We start from the raw sequence: 27,454 nt of genomic DNA on the forward strand, positions 1-27,454 counted from the left end.
AACTTCTTACAATTCTCCAGAGCTAATAACTTAAAAAAAAAAAAGTTTGTTCTGTTTCTTGTGTGCCTATCACCAATTCATCTTCAGACAATTCTATCAATTTCAATGTTTCCTTTGGAGAAATCTCTCCTAGAGCTCCTTCTTTAGAAAGGCTGCATTTTCTATTCCCTCTTGCATGGCTATTTCTTGGAATAAAACTTAACCCTCATCTTGGGAATTTCTCTTTTCTATATTGGATCCTCTGTTTCCTGAATCCCATGTCCTCCTCTTTCTCAGTTTACTCCTTAGTTTTGATGTAGTGTATCCTTGAATTATTTTCTCAGAGGAGGGATGGAGGATAAACTCGTTTTTTTATGTCAGATTTACTGAGGCTTAATTTACAAACAGAAAAATTCACCATTTTTAGCTATACAGTTCAAAGAGTTTTGACAAACACATTCAGTCATGTAATCACCACCGCAATAAAGACAACATTTTCATCACTCCAAAAAGTTCCCTTGTGTCCCTTTCTAGTCAATTCCCTTCCTCACTTCCAGCTGTGGGGCTACCACTGATCTGATTTCTGATTCCTATAGGTTTGCCTTTTCTAAAATGGCATATAAATGCAATCACACAGTATTTGTCCAAATACCTTTTGTATCTGGCTATTTTCACTCAGCATATGTTTCAGATGCATCCAAGTTATTGCATGTACAATTAATTCTTTATCTATTCTTTGTCTACAATTTCCGTATCCATTCACAGGTTGATGCGTATTCTGGGCTATTTCCAGGTTTGGGTGATTATGAATAAAGACCACATACAGGTCTTTGCATGGATGTATGTTTTCATTTTTCTTGGGTAAATACCTAGGAATGAAACTGTTGAGTCCTATGTTAAGTTTATGTTTAACTTAAGAAACTATCAAACTGTTTTCAAAGCAGTTGTACCATTTTGCATTTCTACCAGCAAAATATGAGAGCATCAGTTGCTCTGAATCCTCGTCAGGCCTTGTCATTAGCAATTTTTTTCATTTTAGCAATTCTAGTAGCTGTGGGGTTGGAGAGTAAATTTTTTTGAGACTTGCAGATTTTAAAATATCCTTGGGTCTAGCCTTATGTCTATTTGGTAGTTTGCCTAGGCAGAACATTTTAGGTTAGACATTATTTTGTCTCAGAATGTTAGAGGCATTTATTCCATTGTCATCTCACTTCCACGGTTGCTAAGAAGTATGATGCTGTTTGGATTTCCAATCTTTGTGTGTTATTTGTTTTGTCTCTTAAGAAGCTTTTAGGATCTTCTGTCTATACCTAGTGTTCTGAAATTTTCATTTCATGTACTGGGTGCTCTTTCAATCTAGGAAGTCACATTCTTTGACTCGGAGAAATTTCCTTTTATTATAGCTTAGATAATATCTTCCTCTTCATCTTCTCTATGTTCTTCCTAAAACCCCTATTTTTTCCACTGCTGGGCCAATTGGATTCATCTTACTTTTTTTCCTCTACTTCTTATCTCTGCTCTACATGCTGGGCAATTTCATCAAATCCATGTTCCAATTATCCTGCTGGATTTTTTTTTTTTAATTTATTTTTGGCCGTGTTGGGTCTTCGTTTCTGTGCGAGGGCTTTCTCTAGTTGTGGTGAGTGGGGGCCACTCCTCATCGCGGTGCGTGGGCCTCTCACCATCGCGGCCTCTCTTGTTGCGGAGCACAGGCTCCAGATGCGCAGGCTCAGTAACTGGCTCACAGGCCCAGCTGCTGCGCGGCATGTGGGATCTTCCCAGACCAGCGCTCGAACCCGTGTCCCCTGCATTGGCAGGCAGACTCTCAACCACTGCGCCTCCAGGGAAGCCCATCCTGCTGGATTTTAAATTTCTACTTTCATTTTTTATTTTTCAAAAGTTTTCTCTGAATTTTCCTTTTTCATAGTCTACTGTTACTGTCTCATAGAAAGCAATATCTCTTATCTGTGAGTATATGAATGGTTATTTTTTTATGAAGTGTTCTTCTGCTCCCTATTTTGTGTTTCCCAGTTTGCTTTTTTCCTATTTGCATTGATCTGTTTTCCTCAAATGTCTGGTGATTCTTGACTGACCGTTCATATTTGACAGGGAAGTACTAAAAAAAAAATAATAATGTGATGCTCTGTGTGCATGGACTGAGGTTGTGAAGTATGGGTTTCACTGGGATAGAACAGAGGTCTAGTTGAGGAGATAGGGATATCTCTCCTACCACAGTATCTATAGTCCTTTTCTCTTGTGCAGGTTTTCCAAGGAGAGGAATCTGTTCTCCTGCTTGGAAGACTGGGGCTGGGTATGACTGGGGCTGGGAAGTTAAGTCTGGTTACTTAAGGAAGGGAGCTGGAAGTCTCTGTGATCTAGATTTACAGTTAACCAATTTAATTACATTAAATCAGTTAATTTACAGTTAATCACAGAAAATACAATGAAAACAGGCACCTTTGTTCTCATCTGGGCATGGTGTCCCCAAGTCCAGAGTCCCTCACATTCAACTACTCTGGAGAATAAACTACCTGTCTTCTGTTGCAGTAGAACAGGTCTTAAAATGATTTTCAACCAGCTCTCCCATATTTAGCTCCTATCTATACCCAGTCTTGAGAGATGTTTGATGCCTCCTGTTTTGAGAGTTTTTCTGGAGTACTGCAGTACAAATAAACTCACCTCTTGGGCACCACTAGTCCCCACTCCCAACCTCACAAGAGACACTTAGCTTTCTACTTTCCAAATTTTCATTATTATCACTGCTTCTGCCTTCATGGGATTATTGGGGGCCCCCACCCCCACTTTTTCTTGTTTCTTTTTTAGTGAAGTGTTGTAAGGAAATTGTCAAATGTGTTTTCAATATCTCATATTTATTCTGATGCAATGCTTTCTAAAATGCATTATACATGTTATGCCTTTTTTTTCTGGATAGAATTTAATTTTCTTTCATAATTCAGAGTCATCACTATGAACACTGATTATTACACTGGACATGGTAATGACCTCAGAGACTACTGAGAAATGAAAGGCATTGAAGCCCCAGATTAATGTGGTTTTTCCATTATTTATGTGTGCTTTTTATAGTGCTTCTGTTTTCTCTATTACCTATCCTTCCTCACATATAAGTGGGCCTGCCTCTAGAAGCATCTCTATCTCCTAATTTTTTGCTTATGATCTGCTGAAGCTCTTGGAATTGTGTCAAGTAAGCTTCAGAAGCAGACTCTGAAACAAAGATCACTGTGAAAGTTATTAGAAATGTTCCTAAGGGAAAATATAGGGTAGTAGGGAAATGAGATCAGGAAGGCAAGGAAGCAAGGCAAGAGTGAGACATCAAGCAAAGCCCTGTGGTAAACTCAGGCAAGGGTAACTTTGGCTCAATCCTGCAAGGAATCTGGGAGACAGTGTACGTCCAACCTAAAAGTTGTCCTAATTAGGGCAAAGAGAAATGAAATATTTATACCCCACCTCATCAGTTATTGGTTAAGGGCTGCTGCTGAAGGGATGTAAATTTCCAAGTATGTTTGGTTCTCTTTTTAAGCAGGCAAACTGTATTCTAGCAGCCCAAGAGCAGTTCTCCAACAAAGACATACAATTGCTGGATGTTGGGAGTATAAGTGTGCAAGAAAATGGAAAAGAGATCTGAGGGGATATAGGAGGAATGCTGACAGCACCTGCTACCATTCTCCTGTGAGTAAAGTTTACATACTTAAGAGCATGGGGCTTTGTAGCTGGTGGAACTGTAGACTTGTTAGGCAAAATTTGGTTTCAAACCCCCACTGCAAATTGAAAACATATGTCTATACAAAACTTTGTATATGAATGTTCATAGCAGCATTATTAATAGTAGCCAAAAAGTGGACACAACTCAAACCTTCATCAACTAATGAATGGATAAGCTAAATGTAGTACATCCAAACAATGAAATAATATTCTGTAATAAAAAGGAATGAAGTACTGATACATACTACTTATATGGATGAATCTTAAAAACATTATGCTAAATGAAAGAAGCCAGACACAAAATAAGGCCTCATGTTGTAATGGCCATTTATATGAAATGTCCAGAATAGACAAATCCATAGAAATAGAAACAGAAAGTAGATTGTGGTTGCCAGGGTCTCGAGGGAGGAGGGAAATGGGGTGTGACTGATAATGGATATGAGTCTATTTGGGGTGTTGAAAACGTTCTGGAATTAGTGGTGATGGTTGCACACCTTTGTAAATATACTAAAAACCACTGAATTGTACACTTTAAAATAAAATCCTCACGATCAATCATTTCCCTCTTTTTTCCCATTATGCCTTTCATAGTCATCTATAGAACCTTAGCATCCATTCGCTGATTTCTTGAGATTTTAGGTTTTGGTTCACTGTCACTCTCCAAAACTTCTCCTGTTGTGGTACATATCCTTCTCACTCCTCTTTTTACTTCTCCTCCTATGACCTTGTCTTTTACTCTACTTCAGCGACCCACCATCCACGGTTATAAACTGGATCTTGTCATTATCAAGATTATTCTTCATAATCTCAACGTCAAGAATTCTATACTAACCAACACCTCTTGTCTTTCCATCTTATTCCTTCTAGTACTCCAACTTCAATAATTCTGAGACCCCAAATCCACAGATCTTATAACACTTTCACCTACCTCACCTCATGAGGTAGTCCTTCACCTACCTCATATCCTCCTGTCCCTCCTTCTCTACCTATGTCCACGGTTAGTCATTATAATCACTCCCTTTCCTCTTTTTCCTTCATTGCATTGCCTAGCAAAACTTAAAGCCCACTTAAATCCAATTATCTACATATTCTATACCTGTATCTGTGCAGTTGAGTGAGGCTGGTAAAAACACACAATATCAACATGACTATTAACCTCAAGGAGGTCTTTAGTGCTGCTACTACATCACACAAGTCTATTCACTCTCATAGATGACTATTTTACACTTCATCCTTTCTCCTCAAACCTCCGACCTTCTCTCTTTTCTAAATCCCTGTTTTCAGAGGAAATAAAAACAATCATCAGAGGACTTCCTCATGCTTTACCATCACATCTAGCAACCTTATATCTGTTCCCATATTTTCTGTCTTCCCCTCTGTTATGAATTAATAGACCCTGTGCCTAAGACCAGCCTCTCCCACCCACTAGATCCTACCCCTTTTCATCTACTCAAGGATATTATTCCATCAATTATACCCTCTCTTTCCTCTAACAGTATCTCCTTCCCTCTAAATTGGGTCATTCCTATCATCAGTACAACAATCATGCTATATAATATAGCCCATCCAAAACAAAACCCTGGAGACTCCATATCTTTTCCTCCTTTCTCCAATACAACTCCATTTCTCTGTTGCCCTTATAGAAAAACTTTTAAGGGCTTGTAAGACTTGATTGTTTCCAATTTCTCTCTTCCCATTCTCTTCCCCTCTCTCACTGCTTTACCCAATTTTTTTACTTTGAAAAATTCTGATCATAACAAAGAAAAGCTGTAAGATAAACACTTTATATTCTTCACTTAAATCTATCAATTGTTTACAATAATTAACATTTTCCCATATTTGCTTTACTTCCCTCTTTCTATACAAACCTAAATACACATACACACTCTTGGAGGAGACTAAACCCTTCCCAAAATAAGTTGCAGACATTATGACACTTCTCCCCTAAATACTTCAACATGTATCTCCTAAGAACAAGGATACCCTCTTCATAACCCAATACACTATTACACCCAGGAAATTGTAACACTGATTTAGTGTTAAACTGTATCATTTAATATGCCATCCATATTCAAATTTTCCTAACTGTCCCTAAAATGTCCTTTATAGCAGTATTTTTTTTTCTTGATTGAGGATTCAATTAAAGTTCATGTACTGAGCTTGGTTATGGCTCTTCAACTTCCCTTATAATTCCCTTGAAGAACTTCCCCTCTCAGTCAACCATTTTTTGTTTGTTTTATTTATCACTATGGGTTCATAGATTCTTTTTCTTACTCAGTATATTATAATCCATTACCATCATTATGCTTTTTTTAAAAAATTTATTTATTTTTGGCTGTGTTGGGTCTTCGTTTCTGTGCGAGGGCTTTCTCTAGTTGTGGCAAGCAGGGGCCACTCTTCATCGCCGTGCGTGCGCCTCTCACTATCGCGGCCTCTCTTGTCGCGGAGCACAGGCTCCAGACGCGCAGGCTCAGTAGTTGTGGCTCACGGGCCTAGTTGCTCCGCGGCATGTGGGATCTTCCCAGACCAGCGCTCGAACCCGTGTCCCCTGCATTGGCAGGCAGACTCTCAACCACTGAGCCACCAGGGAAGCCCTTATTATGCTTTTTGATGTTCCAATTGTCCTAATTTGATCAATGAGAGCCCCTTAAAACCAGCTCATATGTTCTTTTGATAGGTTTCTACTTCCTTGTTTATGGCACAAAATCTATTTCAGGCTAATTTTATGCTTACCATGCCCCAGACTTGTTTCCTCTGCCTAGAGTACTCTTTCATCAGATATCCACATGCTACCCTTTCCTTTCTCTAAGGAGCCCTGGTCTGTTCCTTTAGTACAGATTGGTATTTAGAAACCATTGATCTGGATGCTCATGGTGCTTCACAGCTACTGAGTTTTTCCTACAAACCATTTCACATCAGTTCATAGAAATCTTCCTCATTCTTTTCTATGATTAAATAGTACTCTATTGTGTAGGTGTACCACAATATATTCAACCAGTTTTCCATGGATAAGCATTTAGATTATTTCCAATATTTATAATTATTACAATTAATGTCGCAATGAATAACTCTGTCCATATGCTGTTTCATATTTGTGGAGATACACCTTTAGGTAAATTCCAGTCTCACATTCTCTCTTGAACCCATTATAATCAGGCTTTTGCCCTTATTAACTCTTGTCAAAGTCTACGGTCAATTATCCTCATCTTACTTGACCCCTCAGCAGCATTTGACACAACTAATTATAATTTATTCCTGTCTTCTTAAAATTTTTTTTTTTAACTTGGCTTGCATAATACTCTCTCACTCTCTCTGCCCTGACCTCCTCAGTCGTCGTCTTTACTAGTTTTGCCTTACTTTTCTGACCTCTAAACATTATACCTGTTCCTGGGCTCAATCTTCAATATTCTTTTCCCTTCTAAACTCACTTCCTAGTAGACATTATCTAATATCATGGCTTTATCTACACTTGTAACTCCCAAATTTCAGCCTAGATCTCTCTGAACACTAACTCATCTTTCCATCTCTGACTTGACTTCTGATTTGGTATAAAAGATACTTCAAACTTGACATGTCTAAAACCAAACCCTTACTTTTCTCTTCAAGTCAGGTCTTTCCACAGTCTTCCCACCTCTATAAAGGACAACTCTATCCTTCCAGATGATCAAGTCAAAAATGTTGGAATAGGGCTTTCCTGGTGGTGCAGTGGTTGAGAATCTGCCTGCTAATGCAGGGGACACGGGTTTGAGCCCTGGTCTGGGAAGATCCCACATGCCGCGGAGCAACTAGGCCCGTGAGCCACAACTACTGAGCCTGCGCGTCTGGAGCCTGTGCTCCGCGACAAGAGAGGCCGCGATAGTGAGAAGCCCACCATGATGAAGAGTGGCCCCCGCTTACCACAACTAGAGAAAGCCCTCACACAGAAACAAAGACCCAACACAACCCAGAATAAATAAATTAATTTAAAAAAAAAATCTTGAAATAATCCTTGAATTCTCTCTTTCTCTTACACCTTACATGCAAATCCATAAGCAAATCTTGTTGCCTGTATGTACATACATACACACACACATATATACATATATGTATATCTACACACACACACACGTATGTACCACTACTCTTCTCATCCAATCCACCCCATCTTTGCCTAGACGGATTCAATAATTTAACTAACCTCTACTTTCCCATCCCCACCACCGAGCTATTCTATTAACAACAATTAGATTGACCTTTTAAAATGGAAGTTAGATCGCTCTACTCTTCTCCTAAATGCTTTCCAATGGCTTCCCTTTTCACTTAGAATGAAAGCTAAAGTCCTTACAGTTGTCTACAAGTACCTACAAAATCTGGACTTCTGTCTCCTCTCAGATCTCACCTCCAACTGTTCTCTCCATCTCTCACTTGCTGTTCCTTAAACATGCTAAGCCTACTACCAATTCAGGATTCCTGCACCTTGCTGTTTCCTCTGCCTAGAGTACTCTTTCATCAGATATCCACATGCTGTCTTCCTTACTTCCTTAGGGTCTTCTGCTGGAAAAATTGTGTACGATAGAACAGGGAAGGAGATATAGGGATCTAACAGCTTCTTAAACAGCTTTCTTATTTTAGCACCACCCTTTCACCCACAGTATCCAGAGCTTTGAGAAATCTGCAAGATAGTTTGGGTTGGTTCTCAGTTTTCCCAACTGCTGCTTTAGAATTAGGTTACTTTAGCTCTGCTAGTTGCCACTCACCCATTTGCTTTTCCTTTTTTTTTTAATATTCATTTATTTATTTGGCTGTGCCGGGTCTTAGTTGCAGCATGCGGGATCTTTTATTTGTAGCATATGGGATCTAATTCCCTGACCAGGGATCGAACCCGGGCCCCCTGCATTGCAGTGCGGAGCCTTAACCACTGGACCACCAGGGAAGTCCCTCACCCATCTGCTTTCAAACTCCCAAAAATGTATGGCTGTTTTCTCCTCTCTTATCTACCCTTTCCTTGTAAGTTTACAACTTAAGACCAACAAACAAACACAACTTCTTTACTATACTTTTAGTCAGGGCTCGAGAGAGAATAAAATGTTATATATATGTCATCCTGCCATCTTAACATGGACATTTTAATTCATTTCATTTTAAAAAAACCCATATACTATAAGGCACTTTCAGAAGAGTACAATGTTTTGTTTTTATTTTTTAAACATCTTTACTGGAGTATAATTGCTTTACAATGGTGCCTTAGTTTCTGCTTTATAACAAAATGAATCAGTTATACATATACATATGTTTCCATATCTCTTCCCTCTTGCGTCTCCCTCCCTCCCATCCTCCCTATCCCACCCCTCTAGGTGGTCACAAACCACCTAACTGATCTCCCTGTGCTATGCGGCTACTTCCCACTAGCTATCTATTTTACGTTTGGTAGTGTATATATGTCCACGCCACTCTCTCACTTTGTCACAGCTTACCTTTCCCCCTCTCCATATCCTCAAGTCCATGCTCTAGTAGGTCTGTGTCTTTATTCCCGTCTTACCCCTAGGTTCTTCATGACCTTTTTTTTTTTCTTCTTAGATTCCATATATATGTGTTAGCATACGGTATTTGTTTTTCTCTTTCTGACTTACTTCACTCTGTATGACAGATTCTAGGTCCATCCACCTCACTACAAATAACTCAATTTCGTTTCTTTTTATGGGTGAGTAATATTCCATTGTATATACGTGCCACATCTCCTTTATCCATTCATCTGTTGATGGGCACTTAGGTTGCTTCCATGTCCTGGCTATTGTAAATAGAGCTGCAATGAACATTTTGGTACATGACTCTTTTTGAATTACGGTTTTCTCAGGGTATATGCCCAGTAGTGGGATTGCTGGGTCGTATAGTAGTTCTATTTGTAGTTTTTTTAAGGAACCTCCATACTGTTCTCCATAGTGGCTGTATCAATTTACATTCCCACCAACAGTGCAAGAGGGTTCCCTTTTCTCCACACCCTCTCCAGGATTTAGTTTCTAGATTTTTTGATGACGGCCATTCTGACCGGTGTAAGATGATATCTCATTGTAGTTTTGATTTGCATTTCTCTAATGATTAACGATGTTGAGCATTCTTTCATGTGTTTGTTGGCAATCTGTATAGCTTCTTTGGAGAAATGTCTATTTAGGTCTTCTGCCCATTTTTGGATTGGGTTGTTTGCTTCTTTGTTATTGAGCTGCATGAGCTGCTTGTAAATCTTGGAGATTAATCCTTTGTCAGTTGCTTCATCTGCAAATATTTTCTCCCATTCTGAGGACTGTCTTTTCGGCTTGTTTATGATTTCTTTTGCTGTGCAAAAGCTTTTAAGTTTCATTAGGTCCCATTTGTTTATTTTTGTTTTTACTTCCATTTCTCTAGGAGGTGGGTCAAAAAGGATCTTGCTGTGATTTATGTCATAGAGTGTTCTGCCTATGTTTTCCTCTAAGAGTTTGATAGTGTCTGGCCTTACATTTAGGTCTTTAATCCATTTTGAGTTTATTTTTGTGTATGGTGTTAGGGAGGGTTCTAATTTCATACTTTTACATGTACCTGTCTGGTTTTCCCAGCACCACTTATTGAAGAGGCTGTCTTTTCTCCACTGTATATTCTTGCCTCCTTTATCAAAGATAAGGTGACCATATGTGCGTGGGTTTACCTCTGGGCTTTCTATCCTGTTCCATTGCTCTATATTTCTGTTTTTGTGCCAGTACCATACTGTATTGATTACTGTAGCTTTGTAGTATAGTCTGAAGTCAGGGAGCCTGATTCCTCCAGCTCTGTTTTTCGTTCTCAAGATTGCTTTGGCTATTCGGGGTCTTTTGTGTTTCCATACAAATTGTGAAAATTTTTTTTCTAGTTCTGTGAAAAATGCCAGTGGTAGTTTGATAGGGATTGCACTGAATCTGTAGATTGCTTTGGGTAGTAGAGTTATTTTCACAATGTTGATTCTTCCAATCCAAGAACATGGTATATCTCTCCATCTTTTTGTATCATCTTTAATTTCTTTCACCAGTGTCTTATAGTTTTCTGCATACAGGTCTTTTGTCTCCTTAGGTAGGTTTACTCCTAGATATTTTATTCCTTTCGTTGAATGGTAAATGGGAGTGTTTTTTTAATTTCACTTTCAGATTTTTCATCATTAGTGTATAAGAATGCCAGAGATTTCTGTGCATTAATTTTGTATCCTGCTACTTTACCAAATTCATTGATTAGCTCTAGTAGTCTTCTGGTAGCATCTTTAGGATTCTCTATCTACAGTATCATGTCATCTGCAAACAGTGACAGCTTTACTTCTTCTTTTACGATTTGGATTCCTTTTATTTCTTTTTCTTCTCTGATTGCTGTGGTTAGAACTTCCAAAACTATGTTGAATAAGAGTGGTGACAGTGGGCAACCTTGTCTTGTTCCTGATCTTAGTGGGAATGGTTTCAGTTTTTCACCATTGAGGAGGATGTTGGTTGTGGGTTGGTCATATATGGCCTTTATTATGTTGAGGAAAGTTCTCTCTATGCCTACTTTCTGCAGGGTTTTTATCATAAATTGGTGTTGAATTTTGTTGAAAGCTTTCTCTGCATCTATTGAGATGATCATATGGTATTTCTCCTTCAATTTGTTAATATGGTGTATCACGTTGATTGATTTGCGTATATTGAAGAAGCCTTGCATTCCTGGAATACACCCCACTTGATCATGGTGTATGATCCTTTTAATGTGCTGTTGGATTCTGTTTGCTAGCATTTTGTTGAGGATTTTTGCATCTATGTTCATCAGTGATATTGGCCTGTAGTTTTCTTTCTTTGTGACATCTTTTTTTTTTTTTTTTTTTTTGCGGTACATGGGCCTCTCACTGTTGTGGCCTCTCCTGTTGCGGAGCACAGGCTCCGGACGCGCAGGCTCAGCGGCCGCAGCTCACAGAGCCTAGCCGTTCCGTGGCATGTGGGATCTTCCCAGACCGGGGCACAAACCCGTGTCCCCTGAATCGGCAGGCAGACTCTCAACCACTGCGCCACCAGGGAAGCCCATCTTTGTGACATGTTTGTCTGGTTTTGGTATCAGGGTGATGGTGGCCTCGTAGAATGAGTTTGGGAGTGTTCCTCCCTCTGCTATATTTTGGAAGAGTTTGAGAAGGATAGGTGTTAGCTCTTCTCTTCTCTAAGTGTTTGATAGAATTCGCCTGTGAAGCCATCTGGTCCTGGGCTTTTGTTTGTTGGAAGATTTTTAATCACAGTTTCAATTTCAGGGGCACAACGTTTTACAAAAACAAGACAGCACTACAAACTTTCAAAAGATTTTTTAAAACCACAAATACAGGGCTTCCCTGGTGGCGCAGTGATTGACAGTCTGCCTGCTGATGCAGGGGACACGGTTCGTGCCCCTGTCTGGGAAGATCCCACATGCTGCGGAGCGGCTGGGCCCGTGAGCCATTGCCGCTGAGCCTGCGCATCAGAGCCTGTGCTCCGCAATGGGAGAGGCCACAACAATGAGAGGGCTGTGTACCGCAAAAAAAAAAAAAAAACCCGCAAATATAAAAACTAATAGTTTTGAGTTTTGTTCTATTCTTATTTTTCATATAATATACTATACTCTTTTTTATGCATTCAGTATTTATAAAAACAGAATACTATCCATGAATCAGTTTGTATTTGTGATAGTTCTAATTTATCTGATGATACATGAGACCTCCCCATATTTTTAGAAGAAGCAAAACCCTGTTCATCTTTTTTTTAAAAAAAGTAAACAAATTCCATTTATTACATATAACATTCCAGGAAACCCTTTTAAAATCTGAAGTGCCCAAGGAGCTATAACATAGCTGTAGAAAAATAAATTAAGCAGTGGTTCTTGCTACTCATCTAGGCTTAAGGTCTAGTTTACTCTAAGAGAAAAAGGCAATTCTAAAGCATCTTTATATAGCACAAGATAAGGCAAATGGGAAGTATATATCAACCAAAACAACAATAATAAAGAATGTAATTATCATGAATATATCATTATCATTGCTAGTACAGCTATCTTCTACAAACTTGGCAACTAGAAACAAAACTTACCTGTCTAAGAATATATCCGGGAGTGGTGGATAGGTCTGCATGTCAGGCACTCGCTCGTGGACTATAACCATTATGAAAGATGTAAATCCGAACACTATAAAAACATATATACAACTCAATATGGTCTTCCAATACTCTGGGTCCAATCTTCGAATAGAATGTTTGTTTTTACCATTCACATACTGGTATTGATCAGAATTCAAATCAGCGATGGGTCCGTCACAGTCATGTGAAGGTTCCCCATTACAGAGCCACTCTGCATTCTGAAGAGCACTAATGAAAGGGCTCATGGAACTCATGGGACTGTCACTGTTGTATCCCATCTCTTCTAAAACATCAATATGTATTTTCTGCAATTTTCGGACTGACAGCATTAACCTTTTAATGTCCCCTAAGACTTTGATTTCCAGAGGAGGAGACCGGAGATCATATTCAGTCAACGTTAGCAATGTGATTCCATCAAGTCGGTGCTTATTGCATAAAATGTCCACATACTCAAAAAAGCCTTCATCCTTCAGCCAAACAGCTACATGCTTGGTAGTCCAGCGGCGAATGCACAGCTGATTAGGAAAAGCCATTTCCTCTTCCACTGCCTGTCAAGGGAAAACAGGAAAATAAAACAAAAATTTCAGGGTGTCCTAAGAACTCCTTTGAAGACAAAATACACGTAAACACATCAGAAACAGTAATTCATCTACACTGCCCTATTGGCTTCCAGACGAGAGTAAAAGAAACAAAAATTATTCATTAATGAGTAGTTCTCAACAGATTAACATTCTAATAATTATATGCATATAACCCCAATAGCAAAAGGAAAGCTAATGACCGAACATTTTTGCAAAATGTTTTTTTGGTAATATTTTACAAATGGCTTTTCCACACCACAGCAAGCCATTACTTAATTAGAAAAAGCCTACTGGTGAGAAGAATTGAGAAAAATAACTCAACACTGTTCATAAAATGAGATATATAGACAGATTTGTTATACGTAAAAATAAATCAAATTTCAGAAATCTTCATGTTCGTGGAATAAGTCTCCCCCCACCCCGCCTCCAAAAAAACACACAACCCCGGGCTTCCCTGGTGGCGCAGTGGTTGAGAGTCCGCCTGCCGATGCAGGGGACGCGGGTTCGTGCCCCGGTCCGGGAGGATCCCACATGCCGCGGAGCAGCTGGGCCTGTGGGCCATGGCCGCTGGGCCTGCGTGTCCGGAGCCTGTGCTCCGCGGCGGGAGAGGCCACAGCGGTGAGAGGCCTGCGTACCGCAAAAAAAAAAAAACACACAACCCCACAAAGGCAGATAGATAACTAACTGCAGGAAACACCTTAGATTAAGCATATTTCTATCTACTATACAAATAATTTCTACAACAGATATAAAGTCTTTACTAGATATTAAGTATCTATAAATATCTTAACAGCTCATTTCTTTCTATACCTTGAATATTCCATTACAGAACTGAAAAAGGAATTTTCTTCTTAAACTATCATTGAGATTTAGTGATTAAACATTTCAATGTACCATAAATTTGAGGGGCCATATTTTATACTGCAATTATAGTATTTCCTTTTTTTTTTTTAATTTTAATTTTTGGTCTCACCACGTGGTTTGCGGGATCTTAGTTCCCTGACCAGGGATTGAACCCTGGACCTCAGCAGTGAAAGCATGGAGTCCTAACCACTGGACCCCTGGGGAATTCCCTATACTGCAATTATAAAAGGCCAACAATGTACTGTTTCAAAAAGTACTAATAATTTTTACTACTTTGATCCCACACAGTTCTGTTTATGTTCTTTTTCCATTTTAAAATGTTCAGTAACTTGGGTCTATATCAGGTTTATAAACTTTATCAGATATACGGGAGACAAAGGCCTACATGGAGAAAAAACCTAGTTCCCTAAAGTACTTTCTCAACTACTAAAGCCTGTGGGCTTTCTGACATTTTCCAGATCTCTAAAGGCCATATTTCCTTCTGAGATGATTTTTTAAAAACACAGTAAGGGGACTTCCCTAGTAGTGCAGTGGATAGGACTCTGCGCTCCCAATGCAGGGGGTCCGGATTTGATCCCTAGTCAGAGAACTAGATCCCACATACATGCCACAACTAAGGAGCCCACGTGCCGCAACTAAGATCTAGTGCAACCAAAATAGATAAATAAATATATTAAAAAAAAAACTCCACAGTAGGTAAACTTTAAAGCATTAAAAAAGAAGAAGAGGGGCTTCCCTGGTGGCGCAGTGGTTGAGAGTCCGCCTGCCAATGCAGGGGACACGGGTTCGTGCCCCGGTCCGGGAAGATCCCACATGCCACGGAGCGGCTGAGCCCGTGAGCCATGGCCGCTGAGCCTGCGCGTCCGGAGCCTGTGCTCCGCAACGGGAGAGGCCGCAGCGGTGAGAGGCTCGTGTACCGCAAAAAAAAAAAAAAAAAAAAAAGAAGAAGAACGAGAAAGAATGACACAACAAACACCCATGTGCCCACTACCCAGCTTGAAAGAAAAAAAAAAAAACAGTTCCAATACATATGTTCTGTTTCTTAATCTGGGTATTAGTTATACATGTGAAAATTCATCAATCTGTATACGTATGATCTACATTTTACATATGTTGAACTTGATTTTAAAAGTTTGCTTTAAAAGCAAAACAAAACATCAATACAAGTGAATGTCCTTCCCTGATAGCAACCCCTTCCTCTCCTCTCAGATGTAGTAATTCCTGATTTTAGTGCTTATCATTCCCTTACAACATGCATTTTTGGCTATGAAAACCTTTCTATGCTTCTTTATGCTAAGGAAAGTAAAAAGCTGCTACTTCTGCATTCTTCTATCCACACAAACTCTTGCCATGAATACCTATAATCACCTGAAAAAGGCAGATACTCAACTACCCAAGTACCTCTTATACCATCAAAAGTATTCAGCCAACAAGAAACATGCCCATTAAATATTTGTTTCTTAATTACTAAAAAGCAATCCTAGTTTTTGAAAATCTTAAATCACAGTGTTTCAAAACAGAGCTTTTAACAGTATTAATCCACAATAGCTTTTCAGTTTTAAAAAATTAACAGTACATGCATCTGTAAGGACATGTTTTATATACTGCAGAGCTACAAAAAATTGTACTCAACTTTTTTATTTTTACCTACAGTATATCAGTGTCATCCCAAAGGCCAAGGAATTATGATTTATTCACTTTCAACTCATGGAATTTATACACATTGATATATATAATTTTATATCACGTATTACATATATATAGTTCCATTTTAAATGATTTTGCTATGTTTTAGTCCATATAGATAGCCAGATGGCTTCATCCTACACACTACATACATATCTTTTCCCCAAGGTATTCTCTGAATCATTTCATCCCTGAATATCCAACAAACACATGCTACAAACTCTGCAACAATTACGATGTAATAAGTATGAGAAGCTCTTCTCATACAAGATAAGGCCAGATTCCTTCTGTCATTTTACTTCTATTCTGCTACCTTTCTCCTTTTTCTAACAGCTTACCACCAACGGGCTCCAAGTCACCCCATCCTTTTAGCCTTATTCTTCAGTAGTTTCATCTCACACACTGCTCAAAATGATCTCCTTCATGGTTTTTTTTTTTCTGTCTTATAGCACCTTCAATCTGGCTAACAATCTGTTCTTTACACCCTCAATCTGGCTAACAAACAGGCTTTGATGCTGATGTTTTAGCTGCTAGAAAATATGAGTTATCATACAAGAAAGCCTCCTGGAAGTCTTTGAGCCTGCTGTGGCAATGCCCTAAAAGCATGACACATTGCACTGTTGTGCTTCATCAGGTCAGGGCACAACTGTTAATTGTGTGCTACTACATACTTAGATAACACTATGAAAACCTGCATTAAAGAGGTATATTAACAGATGATAAAAGGCTTCAAGGCAATTTAATATTTACATTGTACCACAGGAGCTACAGGGGACAGGAGACTTTTAACAAAGAATATGAGAGCTATAAGTTTCATACAAATATACATAATGAAGAAATTAGGTAAGTAAATGTTTCAGAATACTTTCAGCTTTAACCAATAATTAATATGAATCAACTATCAGTTAAAGGGACTTCTGCTTCTGAACAAGATGCAATAAGAGAAACCAGATTTACTTTTCCACCTGAAACAGCCAAAAAATAGATTAAATATATGGGGAGAAAACCAGTTTCAAGACAGTGGGCACCAGACAACAAAGGAGGTCCTTGAGAGTAGGAAACAAGGTGAGCCCTACTGCCCCAGCCATGAGTGGTACACGATATAAACTGGGTGAGACCCAGCAGACTTGGTGAGTTGCAATGGAACTGAGAATCTAGGGAAATCAAGATGGCAGTGTACCTGGGATAGAATACTAGAGAGGAGAAAGATACACAGACAGAGAACTTGTTATGGACTGAATGTTTATATTCCCCCCAAATTCATATGTTGAAATTCTAACCCCCAATAGGATAGTATTAAGAGGTGATTAGGTCATGAAGGCAGAATCCTCGTGAATGGAATTAATGCCTTTATAAGAGACACCCCAAAGAGTTCTCTTCCCTTCTGTCATCTAAAGACACAACTAGAAGCTGACCACCTATGAACTAGGAAGCAGGTCCTCACAGACACCAAATCTGCTGGCACTTTGATCTTGGACTCCTCAGCCTCCAGAACTGTGAGAAATAGATTTGCTGTTTAAGCCACCCAGCCTATGGTATTTTTGTTATAACAGCCTAAGCAGACTAAGATGGAACTCCAGAGATTTGCAAAGGATCTCCCTTGAATAGGCAGCTGAATGCTGATCAGCACATATATGTGAGGAAACCAAACAAGACTGAAAAAAGAACCACCCAGAAAGATTAGAGGCAATAATGCCCAGTATTCACACAAGACCACTAAAAGTGCCTACTATAAACAACCAGACTGGAAAAAAATGAAAAATCTCATGATTCATGGGGCACTGGGTAGAGTACACAATAAGATCTTTCCATAGTAGTAAGGAAGAATTAACCCTAAAAACAGTAGTTCTCAACTGAGGGCAATTTGCCCACCCCAAAATATTTGGCAATTTCTGGAGACATTTGTGGTTGTCACAACTAGGGGATCATCTAAAGACTAGAGGCTAGGGATGCTGTTAAACACTCTACAATGCACAGGACAGCCCCTCACAACAAAGAATTATCTGACCCAAAGTGTTATAGTACTGATACTGAGAAATCCTGCCCTAAACCTAAACATGTCTCTGGTCCAGCCAAACAAATCTTAAAAGCAGAACCAAAAGGATCAAACTGTTTTCAAGTAATTTAACTACATCCCACAACAAAGCAGAAGAATATTAATAGGCATAAGAAAGTATTCAGCACCCAACAGGTAAAATCACAATGTCTGGCAACCAACCAAAGATTACCAGGCATGCAAAGGAGTAGAAAAATTCATCTATAATGAGTAGAAAATCAATTGAAATTGACCCAGAACTGACACAGATAATAAAATTATCAGACAAGGAAATTAACATAGTTATGATAACTGTATTACATATGTTCAAAAAGTTAAATAGAGATATAGACATATAAAAAAGATCCAACTCAAACTTCTAGAGATGAAATTACAAGATATGTAATAAAAAACACACTGGATGGGATTAACAGCTGATCAGATATTGCATAAGTATAGTAAACTTGAAGACATAACAATAGGAATTATTCAAAATGAAACACAGGAAAAACAGAATTTTTAAAAATGAAGAGAATATTATTCAGCCTTTAAAAGGAATCTTGAAGACATTATGCTAAGTGAAATAAGCCAGACACAAAAGGACAAATATTGTATGATTCACTTGGTAGTCAAATTCATAGAGACAGAAAGTAGATGTTGGTTTCCAGGGACTGTGCAGTAGGAGACAAATACCCATTACTGTTTAATGGGTACAAAGTTTCCATTTGGGATAATGAAACAGTTCTGGAAATGGATGGTGGTGATGGTTGCACAACAATGTAAATGTACTTAGTGCCACTAAACTGTGCACTTAAAAATGGTTAAAATATAAGTTTGTTATGTATATTTTACCATGATTAAAAAAATAAAAGAAAATGAAAAGAATATCAGTGAGAGGTGGGACAACTTCAAACATCTTGATAGATGCATAATTGTAGTCCCCAAACAACGAGAGAGGAGAGTGCAGAAAAAAATATCTGAAGTAACAATGGTTAACATTTTTCAAGATTTGGTGAAAACTATAAACACAAATCAAAAAGCTCAATAAATTCCAAACATTAGAACCACACAAAAAACTATACCACACCAAGGCTTCCCTGGTGGCGCAGTGGTTAAAAATACGCTTGCCAACGCAGGGGACACAGGTTCGAGCCCTGGTCCAGGAAGATCCCACATGCAGCGGAGCAACTGGGCCCGTGCACCATAACTACTGAGCCTGTGCTCTACAGCCCACGAGCCATAACTACTGAGTCCACAAGCCGCAAGTGCTGAAGCCCACACACCTAGAGCCCATGCTCCCCAACAAGAGAAGCTACCACAGTGAAAAGCACGTGGACCACAACAAAGAGTGGCCCCTGCTCCCACAGCTAGAGAGGGCCCGCACACAGCAACAAAGACCCAATGCAGCCGAAAATAAATAAAAAACAAACAAACAAGCAAAAACAACTATACCACACCATATCATAATCAAATTACTCAAAATCAATGACAATGAGAAAGTAAAAAGAGAGGATACACACATTATACACATAGGAACAAAGATAAGAATGATAGCAGATTCCTCACTGGAAACATTGCAAGCTAGAAGACAGTGAAACAATGTCTTTAAAAGACTGAAAGAAAAAAAAATGATCAGCCTATAATTCTATGACCGGTAAAATGTCGATCAAAAACAAAGGTAAAACAAATACTTTTTCAGACACACAAAAGCTGAATACTTTCATCTCGAGCAGACCTGAGCTACCAGAAATGTGAAAAGGAAGTCCTTCAGGCAGAACAAAAATGCCATCATTTGAAAATATGAATACCAGAAATGGTAGATATATGGGTAAATATGTAAGTAAAATATGTCAACAATAGCACAAAAGTTGGGAGAAATGGACTACTAAAATAAAACTCTTCCAGAAGAGGAGGGAATATTTCTGAATTCAGTCCATGAGGCCAGTAGTACCCTGATACCAAAACCAGACAAAGACATTACAAGAAAATAAAACTACAGCCTGAGAGCCCTTACAAATGTGAAAGCAAAAAATTTAAACATATCTTAGCAAATCAAATCCAACAATATTTTAAAAGGATAATACAACATAACCAAGTGATGTTTATCTCAGGAGTGCAAAGTTAGTTTAACACTTGAAAATAAAAATAATTCACCACAGGCTAAAACAGGGAAACCACACAATAACTCAAAAGACAGAAAAGCATTTGGCAAAATCCAGTATTCATTCCCAATGAAAAACTCTCAGCAAACGAGAAATAAAGAGAAACTTCATCAAGTTGATAAAGGACATCTTTGAAAAACCTATGGTTAACATTATACTTAATGATGAAAGGCTAAAGGCTTTCCCCTTAATATCAGGAACAAGGCTGGACTGTCTACTCTCATCATTTTGGTAAAACACTGAGCAATCTAGCCAGTAGAATAAGGCAAGAAGAAGAAATAAAGGGCATACGATTGGAAAGGAAAGAACAAAACTGTATTTGCAGACAATATGATAATCTATGTGGAAAATTCAATGGAATCTACACATACACACAAACACAAGTTACTAGAACTAATAATTTAGTTTAGCAAGATTGTTTAATATCAACATACAAAAATCAATTGTATTTCTATATACTAGAAATAAACAATCAAAAAATTGAAATTTACAAAATAATGCCATTTACAATAGCACCAAAAAATATAAAATGCCCAAGGATAAATCTGACCAAACATGCGAAAAATCTGTAAACTAAAAACTATAAAACATTGCTAAGAGAAATTAAAGATCTAAATAAATAGTGACATGGGTGGGTCAAAAGACTCAAATTTTTAAGAAAATAAAAATGCTGTGAAATAAAATTCATATTTTATGTCCAGACAAGAAGAATTCAAACATAAAAACTTTTTCTCTGCCCTTTGGCCTCCTCTCTCCCCACTACTGAGAACTGTGTATCTATATTACGCATCAACCAAACCTCCCCCGTTGGCATAAATATCTGCTCAGCCATAAAGAGCAACATTCTCCTAGCACCAGCCAGGCAACTCCTTAAAAGATAACATTCCTTCTTGGGACTTCCCTGGTGGCGCAGTGGTTAAAAATCCACCTTTGAATTTGGTAAATTGAATCATCCTTGTCACCTCTCTTTCTCTTATCCAACAATCAGCCTATCAAAAATATATCCAGGACTTCCCTGGTGGTGCAGTGGGTTAAGAATCTGCCTGCTAATGCAGGGGACACGCAGGGTTCAAGCCCTGGTCCGGGAAGATCTCACATGCTGCGGAGCAACTAAGCCCGTGCGCCACAACTACTGAGCCTGCGCTCTAGAGCCCGTGAGCCACAACTACTGAGCCCATGTGCCACAACTACTGAAGCCCATGCGCCTAGAGCCCGTGCTCCACAACAAAAGAAGCCACTGCAATGAGAAGCCCACGCATTGCAATGAAGACTAGCCCCGGCTCGCCACAACTAAAGAAAGCCCGCATGCAGCAATGAAGACCCAACACAGCCAAAAATAAATAAATAAATAAATGTATTAAAAAAAAGAAAGATAACATTCCTTCTTGATCTTGTAAGGGGCCACACGACTTTTAGATCTGGACTGTGTAACTGTCAATAAAACGTCATTTAATGTACAGCCCTCTGTCTCAAAAAAACTTATATAACTATGCCTACACTTCTTATTGGTGGAACAGCTCTGAGAGCTTTCTGATGTGCTGTTCTTGGGTTACAGTGCTCAATTTGGCTCAGATAAAATTTTCCATTTTTTTCTTAGATTGACTGGTTAATTTTTCATTGACATCCGTCAATTCTTCCAAAATTTGATCTATATATTTCATGGAATCCCAATCAAAATTCCAACAGACTTTTTTATAGATAAACTTATTTCAGTAGTTGATATGAAAATGCAAAGGACACAGAATAACCAAAACAACCTTGAAAAAGAATAAGATTAGATAGCTAATTACAAGACTTACTATATACAGTGTTTGTTTTCTACTGCTGTGTAACAAATTACTGTAAATTTAGTGGCCACTGGCATTTAGGGCCCCCTCCTATTCTGAAAACCAGCTTTTTCTCTGTTGTTTTTCTTTGTTGAATGCCCCTTGTACTTAGAATCTCTTTCTCCAGGAAAAGCCCAGTCCTTTGCTGGCTGATTAGGTCAGGTCCACTAAGATAATTTCCCTTTCTTAGTCAACTGTGCCATATAACATAACATAATCAGAGTGATAATCAGACTCACAGGTCCTTCCCACTATACAAAGGTCACTGGAGGTCATTTTAGAATTCTATCATACTACCCTAATCAAGACAAAGTAGTAATGGCATAAAGATAAACAAATCAATGGTACAGAATAGAGAATCCAGAAATAGACCTACATACATATGGATATCTCATTTTCTACAGACATGCAAAGGCAATTCAGTGGAGAAAGGATAGTCTTTCCATCAAATCGTATTAGAACAAATGAATATCCACATGCAAAAAAAATTAATCCATACCTCTCACCACATATAAAAAATTAACTTGAAATGGATCACAGACCTAATGTAAAATCTAAAACTAGAAAACTTCTAAAAGAAAACACAGGAGAAAAAAAAAAAAGAAAACACAGGAGAAAATCTTTCTGACCTTAGGTTAGGTAAAGATTTCTTAGATATGACAACAAAAGCAAGATCCATAAAAGAACAAGTTGATAAACTGGACTTCATTTGCCTAGGTAGGTGACTGAAGGACTTTTATAGTTTGTAGTCTACAAATTTCTGCATTGTTTGGATCTTTAAAAGTAATGAACTTCTACAATAAAAAGACAGAAAAATATATAGAAGCGATACATATTTGTTGAAGAACATCTAAAATATAATTTCAAAATTACCCCCCAGAGAACTAATGCTTGTAATTTTTTATTTATCTTTCCTCCACAGAACTTTCTATAGGAAAAATTTCTATAGAGAAACCATACCATTGGTAATTCTGTATCATTTTTACTTAACATTATTGCATGAGTCCTGTCTAATGTTATCAAACTATCCTTTGAAAAGGACATTCCATTGTATGGCTATACAATAATTTGTCCATTTCCCCACTGTCAGCAACTGTTCACAATTTTATTACTATTACAAATAGTATTGCAGTGCCTTGGGTTAGATTTATAGAAGTAGAATAACAGAATAAAAAAATCTGACATATTATTTAGACACTAACTCCTAGCTACGTCATTAAAGTTTGATCCACATCAAAAAGCTCTGTGTGCAAAGCATGGTACTTGTCCAAAATGTTAACTGGTACATAAAGGAAACATTTCAATTTGAGATAAAATTTAAAAGAAGTTTATTCTGAAATCATGAGCAATTAAGAAATTAGTTATCAAAGGTCAATGTTATTATCAAGGCACTGAGAGAATAGTCCACTCATGCAGAATCTTACCATCAAGAGGCATTACTCAAACTTAGTTCCAACTCATAGATAACAGATAAACTAAAGTAGCTGACTGTTCCGTACAGAGTGGAACAAAACATTTCTTATCTTTTGGATGGACTCTGGTGAGAAATTTTTGAAAACTATTTTTTTAATATTTATTTTTATTTATTTATTTATTTGGTTGCACCAGGACTTAGTTGCAGCAGGCGGGCTCCTTAGTTATAGCATGCATGTGGGATCTAGCTCCCTGACCAGGGATCGAACCCAGGCCCCCTGCATTGGGAACGCAGAGTCCTAACCATTAGGCCACCAGGGAAGTCCCTTGAAAACTATTAAAAAATGCAATTTTCAGCACATCAACTTGTTCATTTACTAGAAAATTTATTTCTTTTCTCTCCAAATTTAATTCATACTAATTAAAGATGTCAGCAGCTTGACAGCAAAAGAGCTCAGCATATTTCCCATGATCTTATCTCCATACTTAATACAATAAAAACAGCTTATCTGGTATTACTTAACAGTAGCATGGCTGTTCTTTAATCAATGAGCCTTTAACGCATACCAATGGAGTGATATGCATTAAATTATCTTCACGATAATATAAATAACTCATTTACTTATTAAAACTCAGTTACCAAATTAAAACTGCAAATACTGTATATTAGGTTTAACAAACTAAGCACAATCAGCCCAGAACTGTAAAAGGAGACAATAACTATCAACAAACTTTTTCCCTATTCTGCCTCACTGAAGCTATTTGTTTTGTCCTATCCTATCTTTGTGACTGAACAGCTGCAGGACAATCTGGCCAACTACTGGAAATGATGACTTGACTACAAGGAGTATTACCATCTATGAATCACCATTGACTTAGTGCCTGTGACAAATATGATGAATTGGCACTCAGGATCCTTTCACAAATATGATGAAATGGCACTCATGATCCTTTCCGATCTCCCTCTAGTTGTCTTTTGTACTACAGAGGTTAAAAAGGTAAAAATTATTCCCCAGGATCCCTAGCAACTAGGGTTCTAAATGTGAATTAGGTTCAGCCAACTAGATGCTCTGACATGGGAGGAAGGCAGAAAGTGAAGTAGGGGCCATTTTCCTGAAGTTTTGGGTATCCACAAGAAACACTATTGAAATATTGGTTGTATGTGAGTGTACAAGTAATTCTCCAGTTTCTAGTCACTGACTTTGTGTCAGGAAGCAGCTGAAGTTGTAGAGTGGCAGTACTGGCTTCCTAATGCCTGCATCACAGATATGATGTGGGGGGGGGGGGGGGGTGGTGTGTGTGTGTGTGTGTGTGTGTGTGTGTGTGTGTGTGTGTGTGTGTGTGTGTGTGTGTGTTAAACTATACATAACTGAATATTTACTATTTTAACCATTTTTAAGTGTACAGTTTAGTGGAATTAAGTACATTTACATTGTGCAATCATCACCACCATCCATTTTTAGAACTTTTTCATCATTCCAAATGGAAACTCCATATTCATTGAACGATAACTCCCCATTGTCTCCTCCCCTGTGCTCCTGTCAACCACCATTCTACCTTCTGTCTCTATGAATTTGACTTTTCTAGATACAATAGTGGAATCCTACAATATTTGTCCTTTTGTGTCTGCCTTATTTTCCTTTGCATAATATCTTCAAGCTTCATCCATGTTGTAGCATATATAAGAACCTCCCTCCTTTTTAAGGCTAAATAATATTCCATTCTATGTATATATCACATTTTGTTTATTCATTCATCCATCAGTAGGCACTTGGGTTGCTTCTAACTCTTAGTTATTGTGAATAATGCTGCTATAAACATAGGTGTATACAAATATCTTTTCAAGTCCTGCTTTCATTTTTTAAAAAATATTTATTTATTTATTTATTTATTTATCTGGCTGCGCCTGGTCTTAGTTGTGGCATTCGGGCTCTTAGTTGCAGCATGCAGGATCTAGTTCCCTGTCCAGGGATCAAACCCGGGCCCCCTGCATTGGGAGTGCAAAGTCTTAACCACTGGACCACCAGGGAAGTCCCTGCTTTCACTTCTTTTGCGTATATATCTAGAGGTGGAATTGCTGGGTCATTTGGTAATTCTGTTTAATTTTCTCAGAAATCACCATACCATTTTCAAAGCAGCATCATTTTACATTCCCACGAGCAACACACAAGTGTTCTAATTTTCCACATCCTTACCAACACTTGTTATTTTTTTTAACTAATTAATTATTTCTTTTTGGCTGCAATGCATCTTGGTTGCTGTGCTCACAGGCTTTCTCCTGTTGTGGCAAGCGGGGGCTACTATTCGTTGTGGAGTGCGGGCGTCTCATTGTGGTGGCTTCTCTTGTTGCGGAACATGGGCTCTAGGTACGCAGGATTCAGTAGTTGTGGCGCTCGGGCTCAGTAGTTGTGGCTCATGGGCTCTAGAGCGCAGGCTCAGTAGTTGCGCCACATGGGCTTAGTTGCTCCGTGGCATGTAGGATCTTCCCAGACCAGGGCTCAAACCCATGTCCCCTGCATTGGCAGGTGGATTCTTAACCACTGTGCCACCAGGGAAGTCCCTATGCAGCTTTAAAAAAATCCCATTAAAATTTTTTAATCCTAAATTAAAATCTTTTCATTGAGCAAACAAAAAACTATTATTTTCCCTTTATAGTTATCAAAAGGTAGTTTATTTTTTCTTAGTAAGCACTGTTTCCAAGTATCTGAATCTGCTATAATTACAAAAGTTTCAAAGACCCAGAACCACTTCCTACCAGTTTTGAAACTCTAGCAGTGATCTTCTACCGTTTTACTATGTCCCACTGAGCAGCAGAATTTGGGATAGCACATTTGAAATAAATTAAATTGTTTTTTCAGTTACATTATCATTCTATTGGCTGCACTTTAGCCTTGGGACATTTTTTTTGCTGCACAGACCATGCACTATTATATACCGTTATTAAAAAAGGCTGTCATGTATACCAAAGAACACAAACCTTTTCTGACTCCAACTTGCCTTTAAACTAAGACTTCCACTATCTGGTTGTACCTAATTCTCTACCACATTCAGAACTGTCTCAGTTCAATGAATAAGAATCAGTTCAATGAATAAGAATCAGACAACACTGTGCAGGTTATATCCTCAGTTGTAGTAAAAGTTTTTACACAATGGTCAAAATTTAGTAGTAAGTTTGATGAAAAATCCTTAACCTGGCAAAATGTCAGAGCACACCAGTAAAGAAGCCAAGTGTATAAAATTCAAATTTTTATTCTAATCATTAAAATAATATTTGGGCAGGCTAGTAGTGGTCTGACAGATTGACTGGTAAAAATCTTCATTTTTAAATATGCTACACCCCCAAATCAAATCAACGTAATAGAAAATGAGAAACTTGCTCAAGACTTCAAACTCCATTACAATATTGTGCAAATATACTGGATTTGGCCCCAAAATTTAATGTATGGTCTGGCAATCTCTGACTTTCATACCAATGTTGTATTGATGAAACTGACATAGATTTAATTTAGTCTCAAAGTTCCACACTAAAGCCAATTTGCAGGCATTTCCAATAACTCAGTGACACAGCTTAACTTAGGAACTTTAGGAAGACCCTAAATTAGCAGAATTCATGGTTCTCACCTCCTACTAGAATTTCTTACCTGTCAAGAACTTTAAAAGAACAGAAAAAAGGGTCAAGATAATAGATATAAGGCTTCCCTGGTGGTGCAATGGTTAAGAATCTGCCTGCCAATGCAGGGGACATGGGTTAGAGCCCTGGTCCGGGAAGATCCCATATGCCGTGGAGCAACTAAGCCCGTGTGCCACAACTACTGAAGCCCGTGCACCTAGAGCCCGTGCTCAACGACAGTGCAGCCACTGCGATGAGAAGCCCTCACACCGCAACAAAGAGTAGTCCCCACTCACCACAACTAGAGAAAGCCTGCGTGCAGCAACGAAGACCCAGTGCAGCCAAAAATAAAATAAATAAAAATTCCTCGCCCCCACTGCCAAATCTCAGAGCATAAAATAAATAAATAAATAAATAGATAAATATCTCTTGTCCTCAGCCACAATTCAAAAGCTACACTAAGCCCACAATAAATATTCAAGACAA

The 27,454-nt window shown here is 38.3% G+C and overlaps 1 protein-coding gene across 4 annotated transcripts in view; it reads right to left on the reverse strand.

The window, feature by feature from the left end:
• Positions 1-27,454, reverse strand: part of SAMD8 (sterile alpha motif domain containing 8) — a 91,918-nt gene that overhangs the window by 15,926 nt on the left and 48,538 nt on the right. For all 4 annotated transcript variants that reach the window (XM_060034746.1, XM_060034748.1, XM_060034744.1 and 1 more), the window contains one exon: positions 12,747-13,339. In XM_060034746.1, the coding sequence (XP_059890729.1) occupies positions 12,747-13,339 (593 nt within the window). The remainder of the gene's footprint in view (positions 1-12,746; positions 13,340-27,454) is intronic.

Source organism: Delphinus delphis, chromosome 16 (assembly GCF_949987515.2).
Source record: "Delphinus delphis chromosome 16, mDelDel1.2, whole genome shotgun sequence".
Taxonomy (NCBI): domain Eukaryota; kingdom Metazoa; phylum Chordata; class Mammalia; order Artiodactyla; family Delphinidae; genus Delphinus; species Delphinus delphis.